The sequence below is a fragment of the Urocampus carinirostris genome, chromosome 18, assembly GCF_059441175.1.
Source record: "Urocampus carinirostris isolate Australia breed hairy pipefish chromosome 18, RoL_Ucar_1.0, whole genome shotgun sequence".
In the NCBI taxonomy this organism is placed as follows: domain Eukaryota; kingdom Metazoa; phylum Chordata; class Actinopteri; order Syngnathiformes; family Syngnathidae; genus Urocampus; species Urocampus carinirostris.
This window is the reverse complement of record NC_142366.1, coordinates 27,176,609-27,201,002: the sequence shown is the minus strand read 5'-3', so window position 1 is coordinate 27,201,002 and position 24,394 is coordinate 27,176,609. Positions and strand designations below refer to the sequence as shown.

General features: G+C 39.5%; 1 protein-coding gene across 4 annotated transcripts; it reads left to right on the top strand.

The window, feature by feature from the left end:
• Positions 1-2,785: 2,785 nt before the first annotated feature.
• On the top strand, positions 2,786-18,595 carry LOC148348767 (crystallin J1B-like). 4 transcript variants are annotated; one of them, XR_015847706.1, is made up of 11 exons: positions 2,786-2,856; positions 4,528-4,594; positions 7,276-7,455; positions 8,594-8,692; positions 8,810-8,902; positions 10,752-10,908; positions 10,993-11,108; positions 12,738-12,815; positions 13,436-13,575; positions 13,739-13,858; positions 17,697-18,595. XR_015847706.1 is itself a non-coding variant. In XM_088322712.1 (10 exons), the coding sequence occupies exons 2-10, from the start codon at positions 4,528-4,530 to the stop codon at positions 17,793-17,795; spliced, it is 1,029 nt and encodes a 342-aa protein (XP_088178838.1). In that variant the 5' UTR covers positions 2,786-2,856; the 3' UTR covers positions 17,796-18,595. The 4 variants fall into 4 exon arrangements, 2 of the variants coding, with proteins under 2 accessions (XP_088178838.1, XP_088178839.1); XR_015847707.1 differs by having other exon boundaries at positions 13,436-13,639; XM_088322712.1 differs by lacking the exon at positions 13,739-13,858.
• Positions 18,596-24,394: the final 5,799 nt, after the last annotated feature.

Below are 24,394 nucleotides of genomic sequence, written 5' to 3'. Positions count from 1 at the left end.
CATTTACTGTGGTTTCAAACACTTCAGCAGTATTTTTGGAGGCAAAACAAATATATTGTATACAGTGTTGGGCAATGTTCCCTGTAATTTTCCAGGAGTCTGAGCGTTCACACAAAGTCGGTTGGCAACAGTGAGCAACCATAATCCCAAGTGTGGCAACTAAATCAATATCAAACATGTCCAAAACTTGACATCAAGTTACATTTTGCTTTCTTTTTCTCTTTTGAATGAATTGACTCATGTACTATCGCAAAGGTTGTACGGCCTACAAACGTCGTTTGTTCTTCCAATTCTTTCACAAGATATCCATTTCTTTTCATTTCCTGATATATTTTGTCGCATAATATTAACATTTTTGGGGGCTTACTGAGCCGGTTCTAAGATACAGAACTGTACTTAATCACATTTTTTAGTGGAAGTACAATGTTGGCAACAAGATTCACTTGATATCATTGGAAATTATTTGAATGCAACACAAACTTTTTCTTCTTTTTTCCATGTTTTTTCTACTTTTTTAAAAATTCCTTAAAAAAAAAATCTCATTGTGTTTATTTTTTCTGAGCTGTTACTTTTTTCTTTTTGTTCTCTATTTACTTTTTTCCTACATTTCTTTCTTTTTTTCAGTTGTTTTTTTTCAAAATTTTTCCTTCTTTTTTTCTCTTCCTTCTGTTTCTTTTTCTCTCAGCTTTTCACTACTTTTTCATTTTGGTATTTTTTTCTTTTTTGTTCTATTCCCCCCTTCCTTTAAGTCATTTTGTGCATCGTTTTACATAATATTTGGTCATGTTGGGATTAAAGAAGCAGAAACAACCCGAAGAGCCGTTTAGGACCCGAAAGAGCCGGTTCCTTTTAGTGAGCCGAGCCAAAGAAGCCGGTTCTCGACAAACTCTACTAACTTTACTCAACTTCGTTCTACTTCGACTCGACTTCAAAATACCGCATTTAGGACACAACGTCAGGGGAACCCGAGTATTTTTACCTTCATGCACTGTAACTTTGACTCAATTCGCTTCTTAATTAGCAAAGATTTTCTTGTGCGCTGAGAATGTGCGAGCAGTGCGCAATTGCACACGCGCGCAGCTTAGAAGGAACACTGGTGTTGGGTGTGTTCCTGAAAAACAGTCATTTGTCACAGTTACTAGTTACTTCATTTAAAAAGTGGCTCAGTTATTTCACAGTTCACGGTTCACTGAGCCCTTGACCACCACGTCCTGTGGTGTTTCTCGGACATATACAGCCTGAAGGTACCCATCTGACACCAAAAAGTAGCATGTTTTTTCCAAAAGTAACTATCTAGTGGGGGCAGTACGGCGGCGCAGTGGTTAGCGCGTGTGCGGCACAGTTCTAAGGTCTTGGGAACCTCCTGTGTGGGTTCAAATCCAGCTACCGGACCTGTGCGGAGTTTGTATGTTCTCCCCGTGCTTGCGTGGGTTTCCTCCGGGCACTCTGGTTTCCTCCCACAGTCCAAAGACATGCATGTCAGGCTAATTGGCTGGTCCAAATTGTCCTTAGGTGTGAATGAGCGAGCGGGTTGTCTGTCCCTTTGTGCCCTGCGATTGGCTGGCAACCAGTTCAGGGTGTCCCCTGCCCACTGCCCGATGATTGCCGGGATGGCCTCCAGCACCCCTGCGACCCTACTGAGGATAAGTGGTGCAGCTAATGAGCAGTGGGCAGGGGGACACCCTGAACTTGCCAACCAGGCGCAGGGCACACAGAGACAGACAACTCACTCGCTCAGTCACACTTGGGGACGATTTGGACCGGCCAATTAACCTGACATGCATGTTTTTTGGAATGTGGGAGGAAACCAGAGTGCCCAGAGGAAACCCACGCAAGCACGGGGAGAACATGCAAACTCCGCAGAGGAGGTTTGTCGCACAAGAGGTTTGATTGCTGAAATCATTTTTCCAATAAAAAGACAAAATACAGCATACTTTTACCATCAATTCTGTGCTCATGTTTGCTCCATTCGTTTTAAGTTGTTTTTTTGTTCCTGTATAAGCCACGCCCCTCTTTTACTTACTCTCTACCATTCGCTACTGATGGTATACAACCAAATATGAGTAAATAACCTGACCCCTGATTTCAGTAAAAAAAAAAAAAAAAAATACATTTGGTTCAAATGTGAGTAGATATGGTAGGGAGAATATCTCTATGAGGAGAAATTCCGCATTGTACACTGTGGTCATTGGCAGTTTGAGGGTCAAATGTGATAAAATGAGTGATGCAGATATATTTAGCAGTCAAAGAACATTGGAATTCATTATCTGGATTTAATGAGTAACGCACTAACGCAGCAGATAGTAACGACAGATCATTTGTATTCCTCACACTAGTAATATAATTGGTTCAGTCCAATAATGACAATCCACAACTGCCACTTGTCAGAGAGCGTAACTGCATTTGAGTTTTCTGTGTTAACCGCTATTATCAGTCATTGATTGAGGCAGTCCATTTTCTCCGCTGAAAGGACCATAAAAGAAATGAATGTCTCAGGATTCCCAAGAGAGATCTGAGACAAATGGACTGCAGCCAGACCTTGAAGGGTCCTCATCGGAGCGGAATCACCGATGAGGATCAGCTGGGAAAGCATCAGGATGGAAGCCGTGGAGTGGAAGCTATACGCAGAGTCGACGTCAAAAAAGCTTTTTTAACATCATGAGCGACCATGGAATCGGTTTAAAAAATGAATGAGGTGAAAGCATCAGCGAGATATAATATTTGCTGTTTGGTCATTGGAGCTTTCTTATCAAGTGCTACCCTCCCCCTTGTTTTTTTAAGGGGGGGCGGGACAGACGATGTTTCAAAACAAAGTGGATTACAAGGTCATAAGAAGACGGCGAGGTAGGAATAAACGTGAGTGCATTCATTTTTCACATGACAATATTCAAGAATAGAGACTTTGTTGACATATTGATAGAATCCTGTTTTACTTTTGCAAAATATAACATTTGAGTATAGGTTATCATTTTACTGCATTACTTATTGCATTATTACTACAAATAAGTCTCCAAGCACTAACTTGTAAATAAGTTTGCCGATTTAAGCTGACAATCTTTTTATGTTATTTTCTTTTTTTAATCTTTAATTACGTTGTCCTGGAGTGCCAAGTCTAATGTTGTTCTAAATCTATTCTATATTGTTCTGTCCTGTTTTGTTCTATTCCATTCTATTCTATTCTATGTTGTGATTTTTGTTCTCATCTCATCTCATCTCATTAGCCGTACCGCTTATCCTCATTAGGGTCGCGGGGGGGCTGGAGCCCATCCCAGCCATCTCCGGGCACTGGGCAGGGGACACCCTGAACTGGTTGCCAGCCAATCGCAGGGCACACAGGGACAGAAAACTCATTCGCTCATTCCCACCTAGGGACAATTTGGACCGGCCAATTCACCTGAAATGCATGTTTTTGGAACGTGGGAGGAAACCGGAGTGCCCGGAGGAAACCCACGCAAGCACGGGGAGAACATACAAACTCCGCACAGGATGTCTGGAGCTGGATTTGAACCCACGACAGGTTCCCATGACATGAACTGTGCCGCACAAGCGCTAACCACTGCGCCGCCGTGCTGCCCGATTTTTGTTCTATTCTATTCTATTCTATATTATTCTGTCCTGGTTTATTCTATTCTATTCTGTTCTATATTATTCTGTCCTGGTTTATTCAATTCTATTCTATTCTATATATTGTGATAACCTGTTCTGTTCTATTCTATTTTATTCTATTCTATTCTATATTGTTCTGTCCTGTTCTGTTCTATTCTATTCTATTCTATTCTATATTGTTCTCTTCTATTCTATATTGTTCTATTCTACTCTATTCTATTCTATTCTAAATTGGTCTGTCCTGTTCTATTTTATTGTAGTCTATTCTATTCTATTTTTTATTATTCTCTCCTGTTTTATTCTCTTCTATTCTATATTGTGATTTTTGTTCTATTCAATTCTAATCTATTATATTCTAGTCTATTCTATTCTAATCTATATTGTTCTGTTCTGTTTTGTACTCTTCTATCCTATTCTATTCCATTCTATTCTATATTATGATGTTTTCTTCTATTCTATTCTATTCTATTCTATTCTATTCTATTCTATTCTATTCTATTCTATTCTATCCTAATCTATATTTTGTTTGTACTATTCTATCCTATTCTATTCTATTCTGTTCTATTCTATATTGTGGTGTTTTCTTCTATTCTATTCTATTCTATTCTATTCTACTCTATATTGTTGTGTTTTCTTATATTCTATTCTATTCTATATTGTGATGTTTTGTTCTATTCTATTCTATATGGGAGATGACCTCATGTTTGGTCCTTTCTCAAGGTTTCTTCATTTTCCTCATGTTGAGGTTTTCCCTTGCCCTCATGTAGGTTTTAGATCAGGGGATGATGTCATAATAGTCTGTTGTCTGTGCAGCCCTTTGAGACTCCTTGTGATTAAGGGCGTCACAAATAAACATGACTTGACTTGACTATTCTATTCTATTCAAATGGTATGTGTGTATGAATGGAATGATTTTTGCAGATGGCCTCTAGTGTGCAAGAGAGAGCCGTTGGGGCCATCATTGGGGCCGCAGTAGCAGATGCAGCAGGTATGATAAAACTCAATGATCCTGACACAAATGTCAGCATTTATTGCCATTGATGGTGTTAAAGTTAAAACTTATATAAACTCTATGTTGGCAGAATTACTCAAATAAAAACAAGCATTAAGGTAAATACATTTCCCAACTCCCCCGGCAGCACTGCCCGCTCCCGTGTGTGCAGTTAACTTTATTCACACAGGAAACAGAAAAATACACCGGAAATGCGACTTCAAAATAAAAGAGTACAAGACTGATAAACGTACAAAAGATGCAATTAGACTGATTATTGAAACGTTACTTCATGTGTGTGTGTGTGTGTGTGTGTGTGTGTGTGTGTGTGTGTGTGTGTGTGTGTGTGTGTGTGTGTGTGTGTGTGTGTGTGTGTGTGTGTGTGTGTGTGTGTGAAAGATTGTTTTTATATTTAGGAATATAAAAACAAGTTATATTCACACAGTGAATTCTGAGAAATGTTACAACCAAAACGACCAACCTATCAGATGGTTCGAAAATATCAAAGATCTAACGTCGGCATATTTACAAAATACTGAATTTTTCATTGTGTTGAAGAAACATTTAGTAAGAAAAGAAAATTTGACATTAATATTTTTCTCCAAATTGAATTGAATGGAATTTGTATTCTTAACTATTAGGCACCAAATATTATTTGATTACCAGTTATTTTGTAATAGTCCTGCATCAACGGTAGATGCACTGTGAGGTGTCTGTCCTAGCTGATAAGAAAGGGAGGTGTTGCTCTCATTTCAGTATCTCAAAGGAACATTGTGTATTATCTAGTCGTGAAATCATCTTCGGTCGTTAAAAAAAATATTATGCCTTGAATAATAACAAAAAACTGAATTGATTATTATATAGTAGTGTATGTTTTGAAATACCAGTAAATGAAGAAATTTGTATTTATTTTACGTATCATGAGGTCAACCTACCTCTGATATGATTTATTTTTTACTTCTCTCTTTTCTTTCGTCTTTTTTTTTGTTTTCTTTTATTTCTATTTTTGTCAAGAACTGGAACAGGAGGAGGACCCAGATGCGTGAAGTTTCTCAGGGTAATGGGAAAGTCAGGCACGTTAACCCAAAACGCCAGTGATTCAGCGATCGTTGGGCGGAAGACGTAAAGCAGTAGTCTGGAGTTAAATGACAGGAAGCCATAGGCCGACGAGATCGATACCAACTGCACGAGCAGATATCGGAAAGATGGGGTCGATACCGGACAGGACGGGACAGACAGGATTGATATTGAGCACTGGAGACTGGATAATAAGCAGGAAGAGATAGACAGAAACGATACCAGACACTGGAGATCGAAATTAAACAGAACAAAATAGCAGGGAATGAAACTGGAGATCAATATTAAACAGGACAAAATAGACTGGAACGATACCGGACAGGAAACACAAGCAGGAGACCGGACAGAGTCAAAACCCACATCTTGCGGGTGCAGAGGTTCGTTGACGGACTGGCAAAGGATGAGTGAGAGCACTGAGCTTTAATAGGAGGGAAGCCAATCAGGCAACGAGCCGCTGCTGGTGCCAAACGGGCGGGGCCCATTGGGCGACATGGGCAACCGTGACACCTTTTTGTCTTTTTTTCTTTATATTTCCATCTTTCTGTGCTGCTTTCTTTCTTTCGTTCTTCTTTCTTTTTTTCCATTCATTTCTTTTACTTTTTTCTTTTTCAATGTTCTTTCTTTTTTCCCTTTTTATCTTTTCTTGTGTCCTGTTTCATCTGGAGGGACGAGAGCATGACCAACTTGGGTGCCGAGGTGCTTAACTTGTTTGGGTGTTTGGGCTTTTGGGTTGGCCATGGTCCAAAAAATCTTTTGTGTGTTTTTTTTTCTTTTTTTTTGCTACTTTTTCTCCTTTTATCTTTTTATCATCTTATTTTCTTTTATTTACTTTATTTTTGTATGTTTTGTCTTGCTGTCGGTCACCCCTTTCGAGGGATATGACCAGGGTAGATAGATAAATATTTTCTGTACTTCTTATTTCATTTTCTTTTTATTTACTTGTATATTTTTGCAAAAGGCTGGGCAAAAGTTTGAGAAGAAAAATCGTGAGGTTTGGTCGTTTTCAGTCTCTGTAGTTTGTATTCAGGTTTGGGTAGGGTTACTTTAACTGGATTACTTTCAATGACTTTTGGATGACTCCAATACCAAATATGCTCATAAAAGACAAAATAAACTAAATATGAATAAAATTACTCAATTTTGTGCAGGCTTGGGGAATAACGAAACACATGGAACGGCAAAAATGATGTTTGTATTTATTTTGTTTTGGTTTCTGTGGCATTTTATGTTAGTTTTGCCAGAGATCAAAGAGATCAAAGCCAGGAGAGAAAGCTTACCACGTGTTGTGAGTCATCATTGTATTCCTATTTAGTTTCTTTTGTCTTTTATGAGCATATTTGGTATTGGAGTCATCCAAAAGTAATTGAAAGTAATCAAGTTAAAGTAACCCTACCCAACCCTGTTTGTATTCTTCTTTGTGCTTTGGAGCACTCGTTTTCAGTACGCCTTATACAACGACACCGGGTGGTCAGATATCACACAATGTCCCTTAGACTCACAAATAGTCGATAGTAGCTCCAGTTAGTTTTCCGTTGCCAGCCATTATACAATTTTATATCCTCCTGGTCTTGTTTTCGGTCTGTGTGTGTTCTACACCGAAGCCCAGCCCATGCACTGGATTTACAATCCAGAGAAACTCCGAGAAGTTCTGGCTGACGCGGAACCCACGCCGGAATTTCGTGCCGAGTCTGCAAATCCTTTTTACCGCAGAAAGACGGGAGAGCAGACCTGTTATGGGGACCAGGCTTACGTCCTCTTGGAATCATTGAAACAGTGCCGAGGTACAAAACGGTATCACTTGACATTATTATTATTTAATCTTTTTTGGTTTTTTTGTTTTGGTTTTTTAAAGCATTGAACTTTGGGTCATTATTTTCAGCAAGAATCTTGAAAAATAATAGTAATAATCAAAATATCAACAGTAATGATCATGATAATGATAATGATAAATGATGATAAAAAAAATATATCATACATTTTTAGATTATGGGTAGAATAATGATTGTAATACAACAATAATAATACTAATGGAAATAATAACAATAACAATTATTATGATAATAATAAGAATATTAAAATGTGCAAAAGAATAATACATTCCTAATAGAAAAATAATCAAATATATTTCATTATATTTGTAAAAATATTTATTTCAGAAATAGTTTTTTTAAAAACATGATTTTACAAAATATGTAGATATTAATACATTGTCGTTCGTAATATGAATATATAAATAAATGAGTTATTAAAAAATAAACAGAACAATAATAATAACAATAGTAATTATAATAATTTAACAGTAATAATGATAACCTTATGATAATGTGAAAATTATTATAATGATTATAATAATAATGATGATTTACAATACAAACAATTATAACATATATTTTGAAACATTTGAAAATATAATTCACTTGTTTTTATATTTGAAAATATATAAAAAAATATGGAAATAAAATAATAATTTGTCATGTACAAAATAAAAATAAATGAATCGGTAACTTAAAATAATAACACTATAAAAAACACTGTATTAAAATATGTATATAAAAGAATAAATTGTCATTTCTAAAAAAAAAAACAAATGAACAAATAAGTCACTCAGAACATAGCATATAGAAATAATGATTACAAATAATAATAATAAATAATAATAATAATAATAATAATAAAAATAATGATAATAATAATAAAAGTTCTAATAATAATGTGAAAATAATAAAATATATTTACATTTAAAAAAAATAATTTTAAACACTTTTTAGAAATCATCAGAAGAAAAAAATCACATTTCAAAAATATTAAAAAATGAAGACATAAATAAATACGTCATTTAAAAAATGTTTGAAAACAGGATACGATAGAAAAATCATTAAATGGAATTATGCTGATTTTTACTATTTTGTGTGTCGACAGATGTCAACGTGGAGGATTTGACGCAACGATTCTATACGTTTTTTGGCCCTGGGACGGTGTACGACCTCCCACTCAATGACCCCTACCGTGAGAAAGGAGGTACAGTATTTGTATCGTGCAATTGTAAATCAATATTGTAGTATTCCTATCATCACCAGAGTCAGAGAAATGCAGAAAATGCACGTATTATTAAAAATAAATCATACAATTTTCCAGCTCCCAAGGCCGTCCTTCCAATTGATGGTCCTTGGAGACATGCGAGCCTCAAAGCTTTCTTCATAAATGTGGATGCTGGCAAAAAAGAAACTGGTATGTATTGAGAAAATATCATCCATGATACACTATTATGTAGATAGACATTTAAATTAAGGAGCGAAAGCATCAATGATCCTTCAACTTGGAAGGAGAACTGGAGAGAACTGTATAAACATGTCAGGACCAGAACGGAGACAGGACCCACGTGTTATGTTTCTCTCAGTTTTATTGGGAAGAAAGGAAAGGATTGCACCCAGGATCCGGTGATCGCTGGTCGCAGGAAGCAGGTCGCTCTGAAGGCAGAATTGGGACTTCCGTGGCAAGCGATGGCAAGGTCGGGAACGGAAAAAACGGGTCCGTAGCCGAGACGGGAGAGCAAAAACGTGGTTGGGATTGGAAACAAGTCGAGAGCCAGGAGAGGAGAGTAGACGTGGTCAGGATCAAAAAACGGGTTGAAACAGATGGAAGCAAAAACAGGTGGGAGTCAGAGTTGAAAAAGCTTGCCTAGTGTACACTGAGGTTCCCAGACAGACTGACAACAGGGTCCCCCCCAGCACTTAGTTTTTATTAAATCTCCTAAGTTACGAAAAACTGATGAGCCTTAAAGGGTGTGGGCATCAAAGAATGCATAAGGGTTAGCCAATAGGGACAATGATGTAAACAGTGCATAGCAGTCAAACTGAAGAACAACCTTGGCATCCTATGCAATCTCTTTTGCAGGTGTCCAATAGTAAACCAGAACAACACTCTTTATTTATAAACAAGCAGAATAAAAACAAATCCAATTAAAACTTAAATTATTTACCAATCATTTATTAATATATTTCTTATTATTAAAATTTAAGAGTAATTTATTGAATTATAATAACCAAACCAAAGAACAAACCATTTTGCAGGCCCAAGCATTCGTTTAACAAATTAAAGTACTGTACATTGTACCTGTAAACGTGTATTTATTGATTACCATGAGAGTGGCCAATTAGAATGCAGAACGTACTGCATAAAAAAAACTTGTATAGCAGCAAGACTGTGAAAGGTGAACCGCGTTATAGTGAGGGATATTATTATATGTCTATATCAAAGGGTGGCACGGAGGATGAGTGGTTAGCCCATCAGTCCCTGAGTGCTGGGGTCCACGTTCAATTCCAGCTACCTGTCACAGACCAGAAACGGACACAGGACTCAATAGCGCACGTTTCTCAGTTTTTATTTGAAAAGAGAGGGAAAGTAAGGCTTGCTTGCTTGATCCGAGGACTGACGGACAACAGGAGTGTGACAGAGAGACAGGCGAGAATAGTGAGTTGTTGGCCAGGGCTAGAGATCCAAGGCGATGTCGTGTTCGAAAGAGAGGTCATTGGTAGGAGGCAGGCAGATAACGGGGCAAAACGGGTCAGGTAACAGGGGGCAGGCAGAACGGGCGTAATCAGGTCCAGAAACAGGTCAATAACGAAGATCAGACAGGAAAAGAGGCTAGCAAAAACGGAGTCGGACGAGAATGCTCACTGAGCGGAATGCAACAGTTCGCAACGATCTGACAGTGACCAAGAGGAAGCTGGGGGTTTAAACAGGGAGTGTCCACCAATCAGCTGTCCGGGCTGTTGGCGCCAATCAAGCCGCGGCAGGTGCTCCAAATTGGCAATCACAACACTACCGGCCTCCCCATGCGGAGTTTGCATGTTCTCCCCATGCTTGCACATTCCAAAAACATGCATTCCAGGTTAATTGGCCAGTCCAAGTTGTCCCTAGGAGTGAGTTGTTTGTCTCTGTGTGCCCTGCGACTGGCTGGCAAGCAGTTGAGGGTCTCCCCCGCCCACTGCCCGAAGACAGCCGAGATGGGCTCCATCTCCACCCGCGACCCTACTGAGGATAAGCAATAACATTAATGTTCTTCCTTGTGTTTGAGGTTGCGATAAGGACTGTCAAATGGACGGCGTCACCAAACTGGCTCCGGTCGTGGCTTTTTATGCCGGGCAAAAAGAAATGCTAGCTAAGGTGGAGAAAGTGATAAGAGTCACCCAAACTAACGAAATGTGTGTGGCTGTGACGTTGGCAGCAGCGAGGTAAGGCATTTTAACGGATGGTTTTATATTGCAGGGGAAAGTCGTAATTCACAACTGTTTTGTGTGTTTTATGCATGCGGTCAGGTTTTTGGAACATTTCATCCTGAATGGTCCAAGTTCCGATGCTCTGGAAGCTGTTTTGGCTCAGTTGAATGATCCGCAAAGACAGAACCCGCAAGAGCTTGATCATCTGGTCAAAGGTAATGCTACTGTATGTTGTATGTGCCCATTCTGTGCGCTCCCTCTCCATTTTCCTGCTACTTTTTTAATTACCGTATTTTCCGCACTATAAGGCGCACCGGGTTATAGGGCGCACCCCGAAAAAATAGTTTTTGGTCCTATTTTTGACATACATAAGACGCACCGGGTTATAAGACGCAACAATGGGAACGTGGACAAAACAGTCGGATAGTTCAGTCCAACTTATTACCCCCTTAACATTCCCAAAGCTTGCAAAGAAGCAAATACGTGTCGTAGACACGTGCGGATGCGGTGACCGTACGATGTCACTCAAATGCACCGATCCATCATTCGGAAGGTTAAAGTCTTGGGATTCAAGAAATGCCAACCATTCCTTAGCTTCTATTTTCTTTTTCGCTCGCAACTTTACTGTGCATATGACGATAAACACTTGGAATTGAGTTTAATTTAAAAATAGACACTCCATTCCATCCATTATCTGCACCGCTTATCACAGAAACATCGCGTTCATTTTGAAACAAGATACAGGGATAATATATAGCCGGAATAGCTCACTGAAGTCGTTGTGTTCATAATAATGTGCAGACATGGTCCTCTTATATCCGTGAGTGTAGTAAATCCAGGAGAATAAAATATTTACAAATACAGAATAGTAAAAAATGCTTTCTGTATGCCGTCAACCACGTGCTATACACATTCATCTTTTTCGGCCAATTGCAGGCTTTGTTTTGCCGTCTAAGCCTATGCCAGCCTGTAAATGATAAAAAGGATCCGCCCCTTGACCTCCAAATACCTTTAGCCAATAGTGATCGATTCAACTGATGATTGACACATCTTTTTCGGCCAATTGCAGGCTTTGTTTTGCCGTTTAAGCCTATGCCAGCCTGTAAATGATAAAAAGGATCCGCCCCTTGACCTCCGAATAACTTTAGCCAATGGTGAGCGATTCAAATGGTGATTGACACATTGGTTAGCCAATGAAACGCCGGTAAATAAATCCCAGCATACACCGCGGACATATTGGCGTTCGGGGGAAAATCGAGTCGGCGGCTGCAAGTTAGTTGGAAGACTTTGCGACTTAATAATGTTGATCCATAAATAAGGCGCACTGTATTATAAAGGCTTTTAGGTGCGCCTTATAGTGCTGAAAATACGGTAGTTGTGATGGCTTCAATCTGTGGTCTGTGCAGCCCTTTGAGACCCTTTGTGATTAAGGGGGCAACAAATAAACATGACTTGACTTCACTTAACTTGAGGTTTTTGAGTTTTTCCTTGCGTTCATGTAGGTTTTAGATCAGGGGATGGTATTATAATAGTCTTTGATCTGTGCAGCCCTTTGAGACTCCTTGTGATAAAGGTCCATACAAATAAACATGACTAGACTGCATGTGCAAACTGGAATGAGCTAATGCCGGCATTGAGTAGTCACAAACGGTGAGCAGTCTTTAGTGGTAACCTCTGGGACGGCTTATGACTTGGATTTCCCGTTTTATGAAAAGATTTGTCTTCCAAATAAAACTCGTACATCGATTTTGTGATTGTCATATGGAGAGGTATCATTGCTTTCTTTTAAAAGCTGAAAAAAGTCTTCACAAAGCTTAATAACACTCATTTTCTCTGTGCAAAAGCACAAATCCGCCAGGTGAAGGCCAACCTAGCCAAGACACCCCAGCAGCTCATCCCAGCTCTCTTCACCAACACATGAGGTAAGGATCAGATAGACTGATGACATTGCAAAACTCGTGCCCCCTCTGTCCCAGCCTTTCATCCCTGCATTAATGATCTCCTTTCAACTGGCTTTTTATCCCTCCCCCTCCTACTGCGTTTAAAGTCTAGACTTTTACAAGGCTAGGAGGTGGCAACAATACATCCTCATGTGAAGTGTAGTGCCCAGGTTTGGGTAGGGTTACTTTAACTTGATTACTTTCAATGACTTTTGGATTACTCTAATACCAAACATGCTAATAAAAGACAAAAGAAACTAAATATGAATCAAATGATGACTCACAACACGTGGTAAGCTTTCTCTCCTGGCTTTGATCTCTTTGATCTCCGGCAAAACCAACATAAAATGCGACAGAAACAAAATGAAAAGAAATCCAAACAGCTTGCCGACATCATTTTTGCCGTTCCAAGTATTCCGTTACTCCCCAAGCCTGCACATAATTTAGTCATTTTATTCATATTTAGTTTCTTTTGTCTTTTATTAGCATATTTAGTATTGGAGTAATCCAAAAGTAATTGAAAGTAATCAAGTTAAAGTAACCCTACCCAACACTGGACTAGTGCCCTACACTAGTGAAACTAAAATGATGGTTCCGTCTAGCTTTGCCTGGTGCATTCCAAGGCGCGCTGCACGGAGTCCTGACGTCGAGCCGATTGGAAGAAGCCGTCAGGGAAACCATGCGCTGCGGGGGATGCACCGCCAGCCGGGCCGCCTTCATCGGAGCCTGCTTCGGGGCACAGGTACAAATGTGGGGGGTGGCTGAAAACTGACGAATACCTCCATATTCACATTACAAGCCTGCAGGTTTGTAAGGGATTTTCGTTTTTTATGGTTATTGTCATGAACCGGAACAGGATCAGGACCCAAATGTGTGACGTTTCTCACACAAGCCTTTTATTTTAGGACTGCTATCAAAACTGGATATCAAAATTAAACAGGACAAACTAGACAGGAACGAAACCGGAGACCGATATTCAACAGGACAAAATAAACGGGAACATACCGGACAGGAAATACCAACAGGTAACAGGACTGAGTCAAAATCCACGTTTTGCAGGGCAGAGGTTCGTTGACGGACTGACAAAGGAAAAATGAGAGCACTGACATTCAAATAGTGTCAGGCAGGACGGAAGGAAAACTGAGATCACTTGCACTCGTTTCTTGGTTTTTATTGGAAGGAAGGAATGACAAGACGTGAATCTTCGATCCGTTGTTTGACGGATTGTCGAGACTTGACAGGCGGGTGAAGGCTTGGCGGGAATGGTCGCGGACAGGCATAGTCGTCGTGTTGTTGGTTGGGGTTGGAGAAGAAGGGCGTCGTTGTGTTCGGAAGAGAGATCAGGAGTCAGGCGGGCAGGGCAGTTCGTAGGCAAATTCGGAAATGGGTCGGCAACGGAGATCAGGTAGAAAAACAGGAGGCAGGCAAAGAGTCGGAGGTACGGGCTTTCTGAGCAGATGGCAACAGATCGCATAGTACAATCGGATAAAGTGTTACTGGAAGCTGGGGATTTAAATGTACAGGGTGCGCCAATCAGCTGTCCTGGCTGTTGGCGCCAAATCCTGAACACAGGTGTTCCCGATCCGGGTGATTGTGACAAATAGACAGAAAGGCAATTTTTAACCCGGCCTTAAAATGTTACCGTCAATTCTCAGTAAGAATCCGTTAGTAATTTAAAATTGTTGATTAATGTAACCTCTGCGGAGATGGAACTATAAAAGACGTAAATGTTCATACAGTCATGTTTAACTTAGATCGTGTTGCAAAAGATAGGCTTTATTTGTTATCATTAATCAACTCTCTTCCTCCCGAGTCCTCACAAATGAAATATGAAATGTCACATTTGCTCTTAAGCTTTGTCCTGCAAATCCAGTTAATTTGTCAGGCTGGAGCTAGTTCAGGCTTTAATACCAAGCTGGATTTTTTAGGCCCGATCTTACCTCTAACAACGGGTGCTTTGTGAGTGGCGTTTTGGTGACATCCAGTGGACAAATTCAAAACTGCAAGTAAATCAGCTTATTTTTCTCTCGTGCTTCTCTCGGCATTGTCTCACAAGCCACTTAAAATGATGGGGTGGAGCACATTTAGCCACGGGCTTTGAGTTTAACACATGCGCCATAGTGACTATTCGCGTGCATTTTTTTTTTTTATTAAATGAAAACTTCAATTAGAACATTAAAATAAAAACAGGACAAAAACAATAACTCAACAACAAAATATGTTACATAATATGTTCAAAAAGGGGTAGTATAAGGCAGATGCTTATTTTCTCTACCCCTTCATCTTCCCTATTAAATACACCAATGATAATGACAACAATAGTAATAATATTAATAATAACAGTGATGATATAACCAGGGTTGGGTAGGGTTACTTTAACTGGATTACTTTCAATTACTTTTAGATTACTCCAATACCAAATATGCTCATAAAAGACAGAAGAAATTAAATATGCATAAAATTACTAAATTTTGTGCAGGCTTGGGGAGTAACGAAATACCTGGAACGACAAAAATGATGTTGGAAAGCTGCTTGGATTTATTTTCATTTTGTTCCTGTCGCATTTTATATTAATTTTGCCGGAGATCAAAGAGATCAAAGCCAGGAGAGAAAGCTTACCACGTGTTGTGAGTCATCATTTTATTTCATATTTAGTTTATTTTGTCTTTTATTAGCATATTTGGTTTTGGAGTCATCCAAAAGTCATTGAAAGTAATCCAGTTAAAGTAACCCTACCCAACCCTGGATATAACAATAGCAACAATAACAACAAAGTTAACCATAGTTGTAGACGCACTATTCCCAATCTCTTCATCTCTGTATTCCGCCAGTAATGTTTTTTGTATTTAAATTTTAACACGTGAATAGTTGGACATTGTTTGAGCTCGTCTTGCAAACCGTTCCAGAGCTTGACTCCACACACAGACACACACATACTTTTCCTGGTGGTTCTCACCTTTGGGATTATAAATTTACTACAGCCCCTGAAGTTATAATTTCCCCCTTTCCGAATGAATGAATGTTACATCAATTGTCACACTTTTATGACGTGCAGCACAGTTTAGAATGGCAACGGGTCAAACTACCCCACTGAGAAAACGCAGTTGAAAATGCCAAAAACTTGTTGGTTTTAAAAACCCATTAGTGTTTTCTTCCTATCCGGGAAAGTCGCCAGCATACAAAGTTGTGCTGTTGGGATTTTTGCCTGAAGCTCACGTCAAGAATCCGCATGGAGAATGTCGGAACATGCAAATTCCGGACGCATGATATTAATCAACAGGAGTCCCATTTGAATTTGCTTCCCCGCCATATGATTCAGAGGAGTTAACTCTGATCTGGCTTTTGTTTCCATTGTGGGGGCGCGTAGTGTAGCAGTAGGAAAGATATAGCTGTGTCAGCCCCCATGACATCATAGCAGCAAGACACAATGCATCCTGCCAACAATTAGAGGGGGGGAAAGGACACACAGCATACTAAACAATAAAGTTGGGAAGGTTACTTTTAAAAACGTAATCTGATGCAGTTATTAGAATAGAATAGAATAGAATAGAATATACCTTTATTGCCATTGTTACAACATGGTTTGAATATATTGTGACAACGAAATTGGACGTGGCACTCCAGGTCCACATTTTACAGTGAGGATAAAGAAAACAAAGAGATAAAGGAACAAAGAAGATGTTTTTACTGTCCTTTTTGCATAGGCTTTGTGTTTGAGGGGGGTGTATGAGGGGGTGAGGGACAGACAGAGATGGCCGGATCCAACTAGATATTTGATAGTTACCGGTTGAAAGCGAAATCCGTCCATCCATCCATTATCTGCACCGCTTATCCTCAGTAGGGTCGCGGGGGTGCTGGAGCACATCTCAGCTGTCTTCGGGCAGTGGGCAGGGGACACCCTGAACTGGTTGCCAGCCAATCGCAGAGCACACAGGGACAGACAATTCGCTCACTCATTCACACCTAGGGACAATTTGGACCGGCCAATCCACCTGAAATGCATGTCTTTGGAATGTGGGAGGAAGCCGGAGTGCCCGGAGGAAACCCACGCAAGCACGGGGAGAACATGCAAACTCCGCACAGCAAGGCTGGTAGCTGGATTCGAACCCATGACCTCAGAACTGTGCCGCACACCCGCTAACCACTGCGACGCTGTGCTGCCCACTATAACAACTTATATAATATAAATAAAAAATATGGAATTGCAACATAAATAAACAAACAAAGACATGAAAGGATGAATTAAGGAATAAATTAATGCATAAATAAATGCTAATTTAAGCACCAAAATAAAATCTTGTGTCAGGACCAGAATGGAAACAGGACCCAATTGCGTTACGTTTCTCACAAGTTTTATTGAAGGAAGAGAAAGGGTTGCGCCCACGATCCGGTGTTCGCTGGACGCGTGAAGCAGGTCGCTCTGACACTCGGAATCTGCTCCGGACGCCGAAGTGGATCTTCTGTGGCGAGCGATGGCGGTATCGGGGACTGATAAAAACGGGTTGGTAGCTGGAACAAGAGAGCAAAAACGTGGTCGGGGTTGGAAGCCACAAATAGGAGAGAAGACGTAGTCATGGACAAAAAGAGGTCGAAAGCCGGGACGGGAGACTAGACGTGGTCAGGATCAAAAACGGGTCAAAGCCGGGGGGCAGACGGGAGCAAAAAACGGGACAGGTGGGAGTCAGGATCGAAAAAAGCATACACTGAGGTTCGCAGACGGACTGACAAAAGGGGACAGACAGGACTGGGTTTTAGTACTGATCGGGAGCCAATCAGAGTCCGCGGCATTTGGCGCCAAAGGCGTGGGCACAGCTGAGTCACATCAGTAATCATGACATCTTGTTCTTGATTATGTCTATGCAGACTGGCCTCCAAGGAATCCCAGACTCTTGGAAGAAGAGGACACTCAGATTTCCTGTGCTGCTGGAGTTTGCTGAAGAAATGCTTCAAAAATCGGAGTAAATTGTGTTTCATCCTACAGTGTGACTAAGCATTAATGCTGTTAGCGCCTTTCATTTATGCAAATGCGCTTCGAAATGACAGTCCATGACAGTCTGGTGTCAAAAGTCTTGAACCGAACCAGACTTGAATCTGTTTGTCATATCGATGTTGCATAATGCATGAAGTGATGAGGTCTATGGCAAATGCTTTCGTGGGGTGAAAACTATCTATCTATCTATCTATCTATCTATCTATCTATCTATCTATCTATCTATCTATCTATCTATCTATCTATCTATCTATCTATCTATCTATCTATCTATCTATCTATCTATCTATCTATCTATCTATCTATCTATCTATCTATCTATCTATCTATCTATCTATCTACCTTGGCCGTATCCCTCAAGAGGGGTGACCGACAGCAAGACAAACACATAAAATAACAAAGAAAATAAAAGGGAAAAAAATAGCAAAAAAATAAAAATAAAAAACACACACACACACAAAATTTTTCGGACCATGGCCAACCCAAATGCCCAAACACCCAAACAAGTTAGGCACCTCGGCACCTAAGTTGGTCATGCTTTCGTCCCTCCAGATGAAATGGGACACCAGAAAGCGGCCATGTCACTCGGGTCAGGGTGACACAACACACTCTTGTTCAACAGCAGGGCCCGACAGCTTTCACTGGTTTACCCCTGCCGCATCATACGGGTGCCCAGCCCATCCTTAAGAACACGTCCACAATCCCACTATCCTTTCACAACAAAACAAGATAGAATTTTCAAAAAGTTGCTAATAAAGGATCGTGTTACTTGCTTGTGTCTCATCTCATGTCATTAGCTGCACCACTTATCCTCAGTAGGGTTGCGGGGGTGCTGGAGCCCATCCCAGCAATCATCGGGCAGTTGGCAGGGGACACCCCGAACTGGTTGCCAGCCAATCGCAGGGCACACAGGGACAGACAACTCGCTCTCTCATTCACACCTAGGGACAATTTGGACCGGCCAAACCACCTGAAATGCATGTCTTTGGAATGTGGGAGGAAACTGGAGTGCAAGCACGGGGAGAACATACAAACTCTGGTAGCTGGATTTGGACTGTGCCTGCACACGCGCTAACCACTGCCCCGCCGTGCTGCCCTACTTGCTTGTGTGTGATGAAAATGGATAGCTTAGCTTTCTTGAGGTCTGGAAGCCAAATATTTTTTTCCCCTGAAGTAGAGAATATGTTCGTTTTTCAGCTACCCACTCGCTTATTGAGAAGTGAAAGAGCAGATTTTTCTACTGGAGTGAAAAAAACGGTTTCCTCCGAGGAGTTGTTTTGTGAAAAATGCTGACTTCTATATTTATTTATTGTACTCACTCTCTGCAACAAATCTGCAATCGGGGTATTAAATTACTTATGACTTTTACAGTACTTTATAGTAGTGTTTTACAAGCAGTGTATGGTGTGGCCTCAGTTTATCTTATTATTGTTCTAGATCAGGGGTGGGCAAAATATGGCCCGCAGGCCATATGTGGCTTTGCAAGCTTTTTCATCCCACCTGCCAAAAAAATCATTTCATGTCTTTGTTTGTTTGTTTATTTATGTTGCAATTCCATATTTTAATTCCTATTATGTAGGTTGTTATAGCCAACTCCCACTAGTGGCATATGTCAGGACCATAACGGAATCAGGACCCAATTGCGTAACCTTCACCAAAAGTTTTATTGAAAGAAAGAGGAAGGGCTGCGCCCACGAACCGGTGTATTGTGAACCGAATACGGAAGTGGATCTTCCATAGCAGAAAAGCAGGTCGGTAGCCGGGACAGGGAGAGCAGAAACATGATCAGAGTCGGAAACGAGTCGTAAGCCAGGACGGGAGAGCAGATGTGGTCAGGAGCAAAACAGGTCATTTTAAATATATAAATACTGTATATATATATATATATATATATATATATATATATATATATATATATATATATATATATATATATATATAAGATATTCATTTATTATATTTCATCTAATGTATATTTTATGTATATTTATATATTTTTTATATATATATATATATATTTTTTTTTTTTTTTTTTTTTTTTAATCGTTTTAAGTGAACACAAGTTTTCTAGAAAACAAGAACGAAATATATAGTAAAACTTGAAAAGCACGTTAAAAATATAGAATAATTACAAATTGCAGCAAAAATAAACCCAAATGAATTTTATATTCGCCCCTCTGGTTCGTAGCACTCGTTACAGCGACAAATAATGGTTTCAATATTACACAGTGTCCCTTTAAGCTTAAAAAGAACACCAAACGCCCCAATTCTGCTGGGTTTGTTGTTTTTAATACCTTATTTTCTGCATTATAAGGCGCACCCCCAAAAATAGTAATATTCATACATAAGGCACACCGAACTATAAGGTGCCTGAGATTGACAGTGCAGTAAGAGCTACCAACATATTAGTGTAATAAACTGGTGCCAGCAATTCATTTTTAAATAGTGTGTCTCAAGATTTAAATGGAAAAAGTGTGCCTTGGCTCCAAAAAGGTTGCGAAAACACTGCTTTAAAGATATGTACGCTATGTTGTGTACCCACATACAAAAAATTGCTTATACTGTCGTCGCAAAGACTCGACCACAACTGTGTGGTCTAAATACAACACGCGAAGGAAGCTGATGAGGAATAGATTTCCACAACGTTTGCCGGGTAAATAGGTCACGGCTAAAGGGCCCGTGAGTTCCGAACAGAATGGAAGTCATCGGGACTTCTCCCTGTGACTGACTTCCTTCGAAACAGCAGGTAGTCCTGCAGGTCTGGCATAATTAGAACCAGACCTGGAGAGCTGTTTCCTGCACCTCTAATCTGCTTGAGTTGAATTCCATCAAAAAACAGGAAAAGTCGTTCAATTGAATAATAACTGTCTTTATCGTCATTGATAAAAAGATTAGCGTAATAAAGAATTGAAGAGATAAATAAGCTAAAAAAAAATGTCAGGATGAATAGGCAAATGTCATGATTACCAGGGTTGGGTAGGGTTACTTTAACTTGATTACTTTCAATTACTTTTGGATTACTCCAATACCAAATATGCTAATAAAAGACAAAAGAAACTAAATATGAATAAAATGACTCCATTTTGTGCAGGCTTGGGGAGTAACGGAATACATGGAACGGCAAAAAAGATGTTGGTAAGCTGTTGGGATTTATTTTCATTTTGTTTCTGTCGCATTTTATGTTAGTTTTGCCAGAGATCAAAGAGATCAAAGCCAGGAGAGAAAGCTTACCACGTGTTGTGAGTCATCATTTTATTCATATTTAGTTTCATTTGTCTTTTATTAGCATATTTGGTATTGGAGTAATCCAAAAGTCATTGAAAGTAATCAAGTTAAAGTAACCCTGATGATTACTGATGTGACTCAGCTGTGCCCGCTTATTTGGCTTCACCCGCCGTAGGTTCTGATTGGCTCCCTGTCAGTATTTGAACCCAGTCCTGTCTGTCCCCTGTTGTCAGTCCGTCTGCGAACCTCTGTGTGCACAAGGCAAGCCTTTCTCGAACCTGACTCCCACCTGTCCCGTTTTTGCTCCCGTCTGTCTCCGGCTACGACCTGAGACAGACGCCTGTTCTCCCATCCCGGCTTACGACCTCTTCGAACGAACTTTGTTGTCATTCATTTCAATTATCATTGAAACTTGAAGTGTATTGTTTTCTGACACAAAAGAGATTTAGGTTGATTCTAAAGCCCCATCATTGAGCATAAAGATATAGATTTTGCGACTAATAATAAGGTTAACTGAAATTAAGAGTAGATGTCCAGTCGTCAAATTGAAATAAAATAAAATAAGGTTAGTAAACTAAGATGAACCTATTTAATGATTTCTCGTAAAACCTGTTAAACAAAAAAAGACGTATGTCATGATTGCCCGTTGCCTGTGCCTCATTTGGCTCCAGCTGCTGCTCGTTTCCTGATAGGTTCCCCTCCTACTTAAACTCAACACTTCCAGTCACTCCTTGTCAGTCCGTCAATGAACCTCCGCAATTGTGTCAGGCACCAGGAACGGAAACGGGAACCCAATTGCGTTAGTTTCTTAGGCCGCTCGGGACGCGGAAATGGCACTTCTCTGGCGAGCGATAGCGGTGTCGAAGAGGGAAAAGCAGGTCGGGTTGTCGGGGCGCAGGAGCAGAGATGTGATCAAACGGAAACAGGTCAAAGCCGGGAAACGTACGGGAGTCAAAAAACAGGGAGTCAGGTTCGGAAGGCTTAGCGGGAGCTGAAGGTTCGCAACGATTGGACGTCGGTAACAAGGAGTTTAAAAAGTGGCAAGGAGCCAATCAGCCACCAGGGCTGTTGGCGCCACCGGGGCAGCCGCAGGTGCCCCGAATCAGTAATCATATGGCAATTTGAAAGGCAAGCCTTTTGACTCTGGCTCCCGTTCTGTAACCGACCTGCTCCTGCTCGTTATCGATCCTGTCTGTACCGTATCCTGTATCGATCTCTGATCCAAGCCCCGTTATCCTGTATCCAGTATCGATCCCGTCTGTCCCGTCCTGTCCGGTATACTGCTCATTATCGATCCTGTCTGTGCCGTATCCTGTATCCTGTATCGATCCCTGATCCAAGCCTCGTTATCCTGCATCCTGTCTCCGGTATCGATCCCGTCTGTCCCGTCCAGTCCGGTATCCTGCTCATCTGTCCCCGGCTTCCTATTTTCCCGCGCCTGACTTCTATGCCCCGCTTCTTCTGCCCAGCGATCGCCGAATCACTGCTATTTGTGTTCCCACGCTTGACTGCTCCGCTTCCGAGAATAAAGCTTGGTGTGAAAACGTCACGCGTTTGGGTCTTCCGTCTGTTCTGGTTCTGACAACGTATGCTAAATACTGTCGATTGTCTTGTTCATTGTTTATAAAATCGCCGGGTTTTGTTCAAAGACATTTTGACTCTGGTGTTTGTTCAATTAATTTTACCACTCGGCAAACCTAGAACTCTTCCAGTAGCTTTTTTTTTCTGCCAACAGCACAGATGCTACAAGAGTTAGAGAGAGTAGTGCCCGGGTTGTCCTTTATGTTTTTGTTTATGCTTTTTTTGCATAATTTGTATCTTTGAAATATTGTTGTATTTTATGTATTACTACTTTTTGTATATTTACTATTTCATTTATTTATCTTTTAATTCATTTTGGAGCTCAGTGTTTTCTGTTTTTATCATAGCATCATTGATCATTACTCCCCCCTTCCTTTGAGTCCTCCATAATGTTGCTTGCTCCACTGTAGTATCACAAAATGGAAACGTCTGTCCAGACTGAGCAGAGAGCAGACAATGATTTTCTAGGCTGTGCTGATGACTCTCTGTACGTAAATTTTGAATTAAAAATGTAGCCATTTGTCTCTCGTTTGCATCAACAAGATTCTTTAACGTAAATTTGGTATTGACACAATCTTGAGGTTAAGCAACGGCAATTTGCAACAATACTGTTGCAACTTTGGAGAAAAAAAGAAAAAACATCAACGAGCTTCCTCCTCCCGTTATTCTGGTACAAAAATAAAACTACATTTACACTGTACAACAAAAATACTACAGAAATAATACAGATATAAAACAAACATTCTTATAAGAAAATACTACAAAATACAACAGAGATAGTAAAAAAAAATAATACCACAGAAATACTACAAAAATACTTTTATCATAAAACTAATGTGATAATACAAAAATGCTACAAGAATATTACAGATATAGGACAAAAAAATCTACTTTCGAATACAACAAAAGTACTACAGAAATACTAAAAAAATACAAGTATGGAAAAACTACATGAAAATTACTTCAGAAATACTACAAAAATAGTACAAAAATAAAACTACAGTAACACCGTACTACAAAAATACTACAGAAATACTACAGATATACGACAAACATTCTTATAAGAAAATACTACAAAATACAACAGAAATAGTAAAAAAAATAACAAAAATAATACTACAGAAATACTACAAAAATACTTTCATCATAAAACTACCTTAATAATACAAGAATATTACAGATATAGAACATAAAAATCTTCTTTCGAAATACAACAAAAGTACTACAGAAATACAAAAAAATACTGCTATGGAAATACTACATAAAAATTACTTCAGAAATACTACAAAAATAGTACAAAAATAAAACTACCGTAACATTGTACTACAAAAATACTACAGATATCCAACAAACATTCTTATATGAAAATACTACAAAATACAACAGAGATTGTAAAAAATAATAACAAAAATAATACTACAGAAATACTACAAAAATACTTTTATCATAAAACTACTGTGATAATACAAAAATGCTACAAGAATAATACAGATATAGGACAAAAAAAACTACTTTCGAATACAACAAAAGTACTACAGAAATACTAAAAAAATACTAGTATGGAAAAACTACATGAAAATTACTTCAGAAATACTACAAAAATAGTACAAAAATAAAACTACAGTAACACCGTACTACAAAAATACTACAGAAATACTACAGATATACAACAAACATTCTTATAAGAAAATACTACAAAATACAACAGAGATAGTAAAAAAAAATAATACTACAGAAACACTACAAAAATACTTTCATCATAAAA

Bases quoted from the DNA above. Each gene is read 5' to 3' on its own strand.
- LOC148348767 (XM_088322713.1), top strand. From the start codon at position 4,528: ATGGCCTCTAGTGTGCAAGAGAGAGCCGTTGGGGCCATCATTGGGGCC. The intron at 11,109-13,435 runs GTAATGCTACTG...GGTTCCGTCTAG, and splicing joins GCTTGATCATCTGGTCAAAG to CTTTGCCTGGTGCATTCCAA. The intron at 13,576-17,696 runs GTACAAATGTGG...ATGTCTATGCAG, and splicing joins GAGCCTGCTTCGGGGCACAG to ACTGGCCTCCAAGGAATCCC.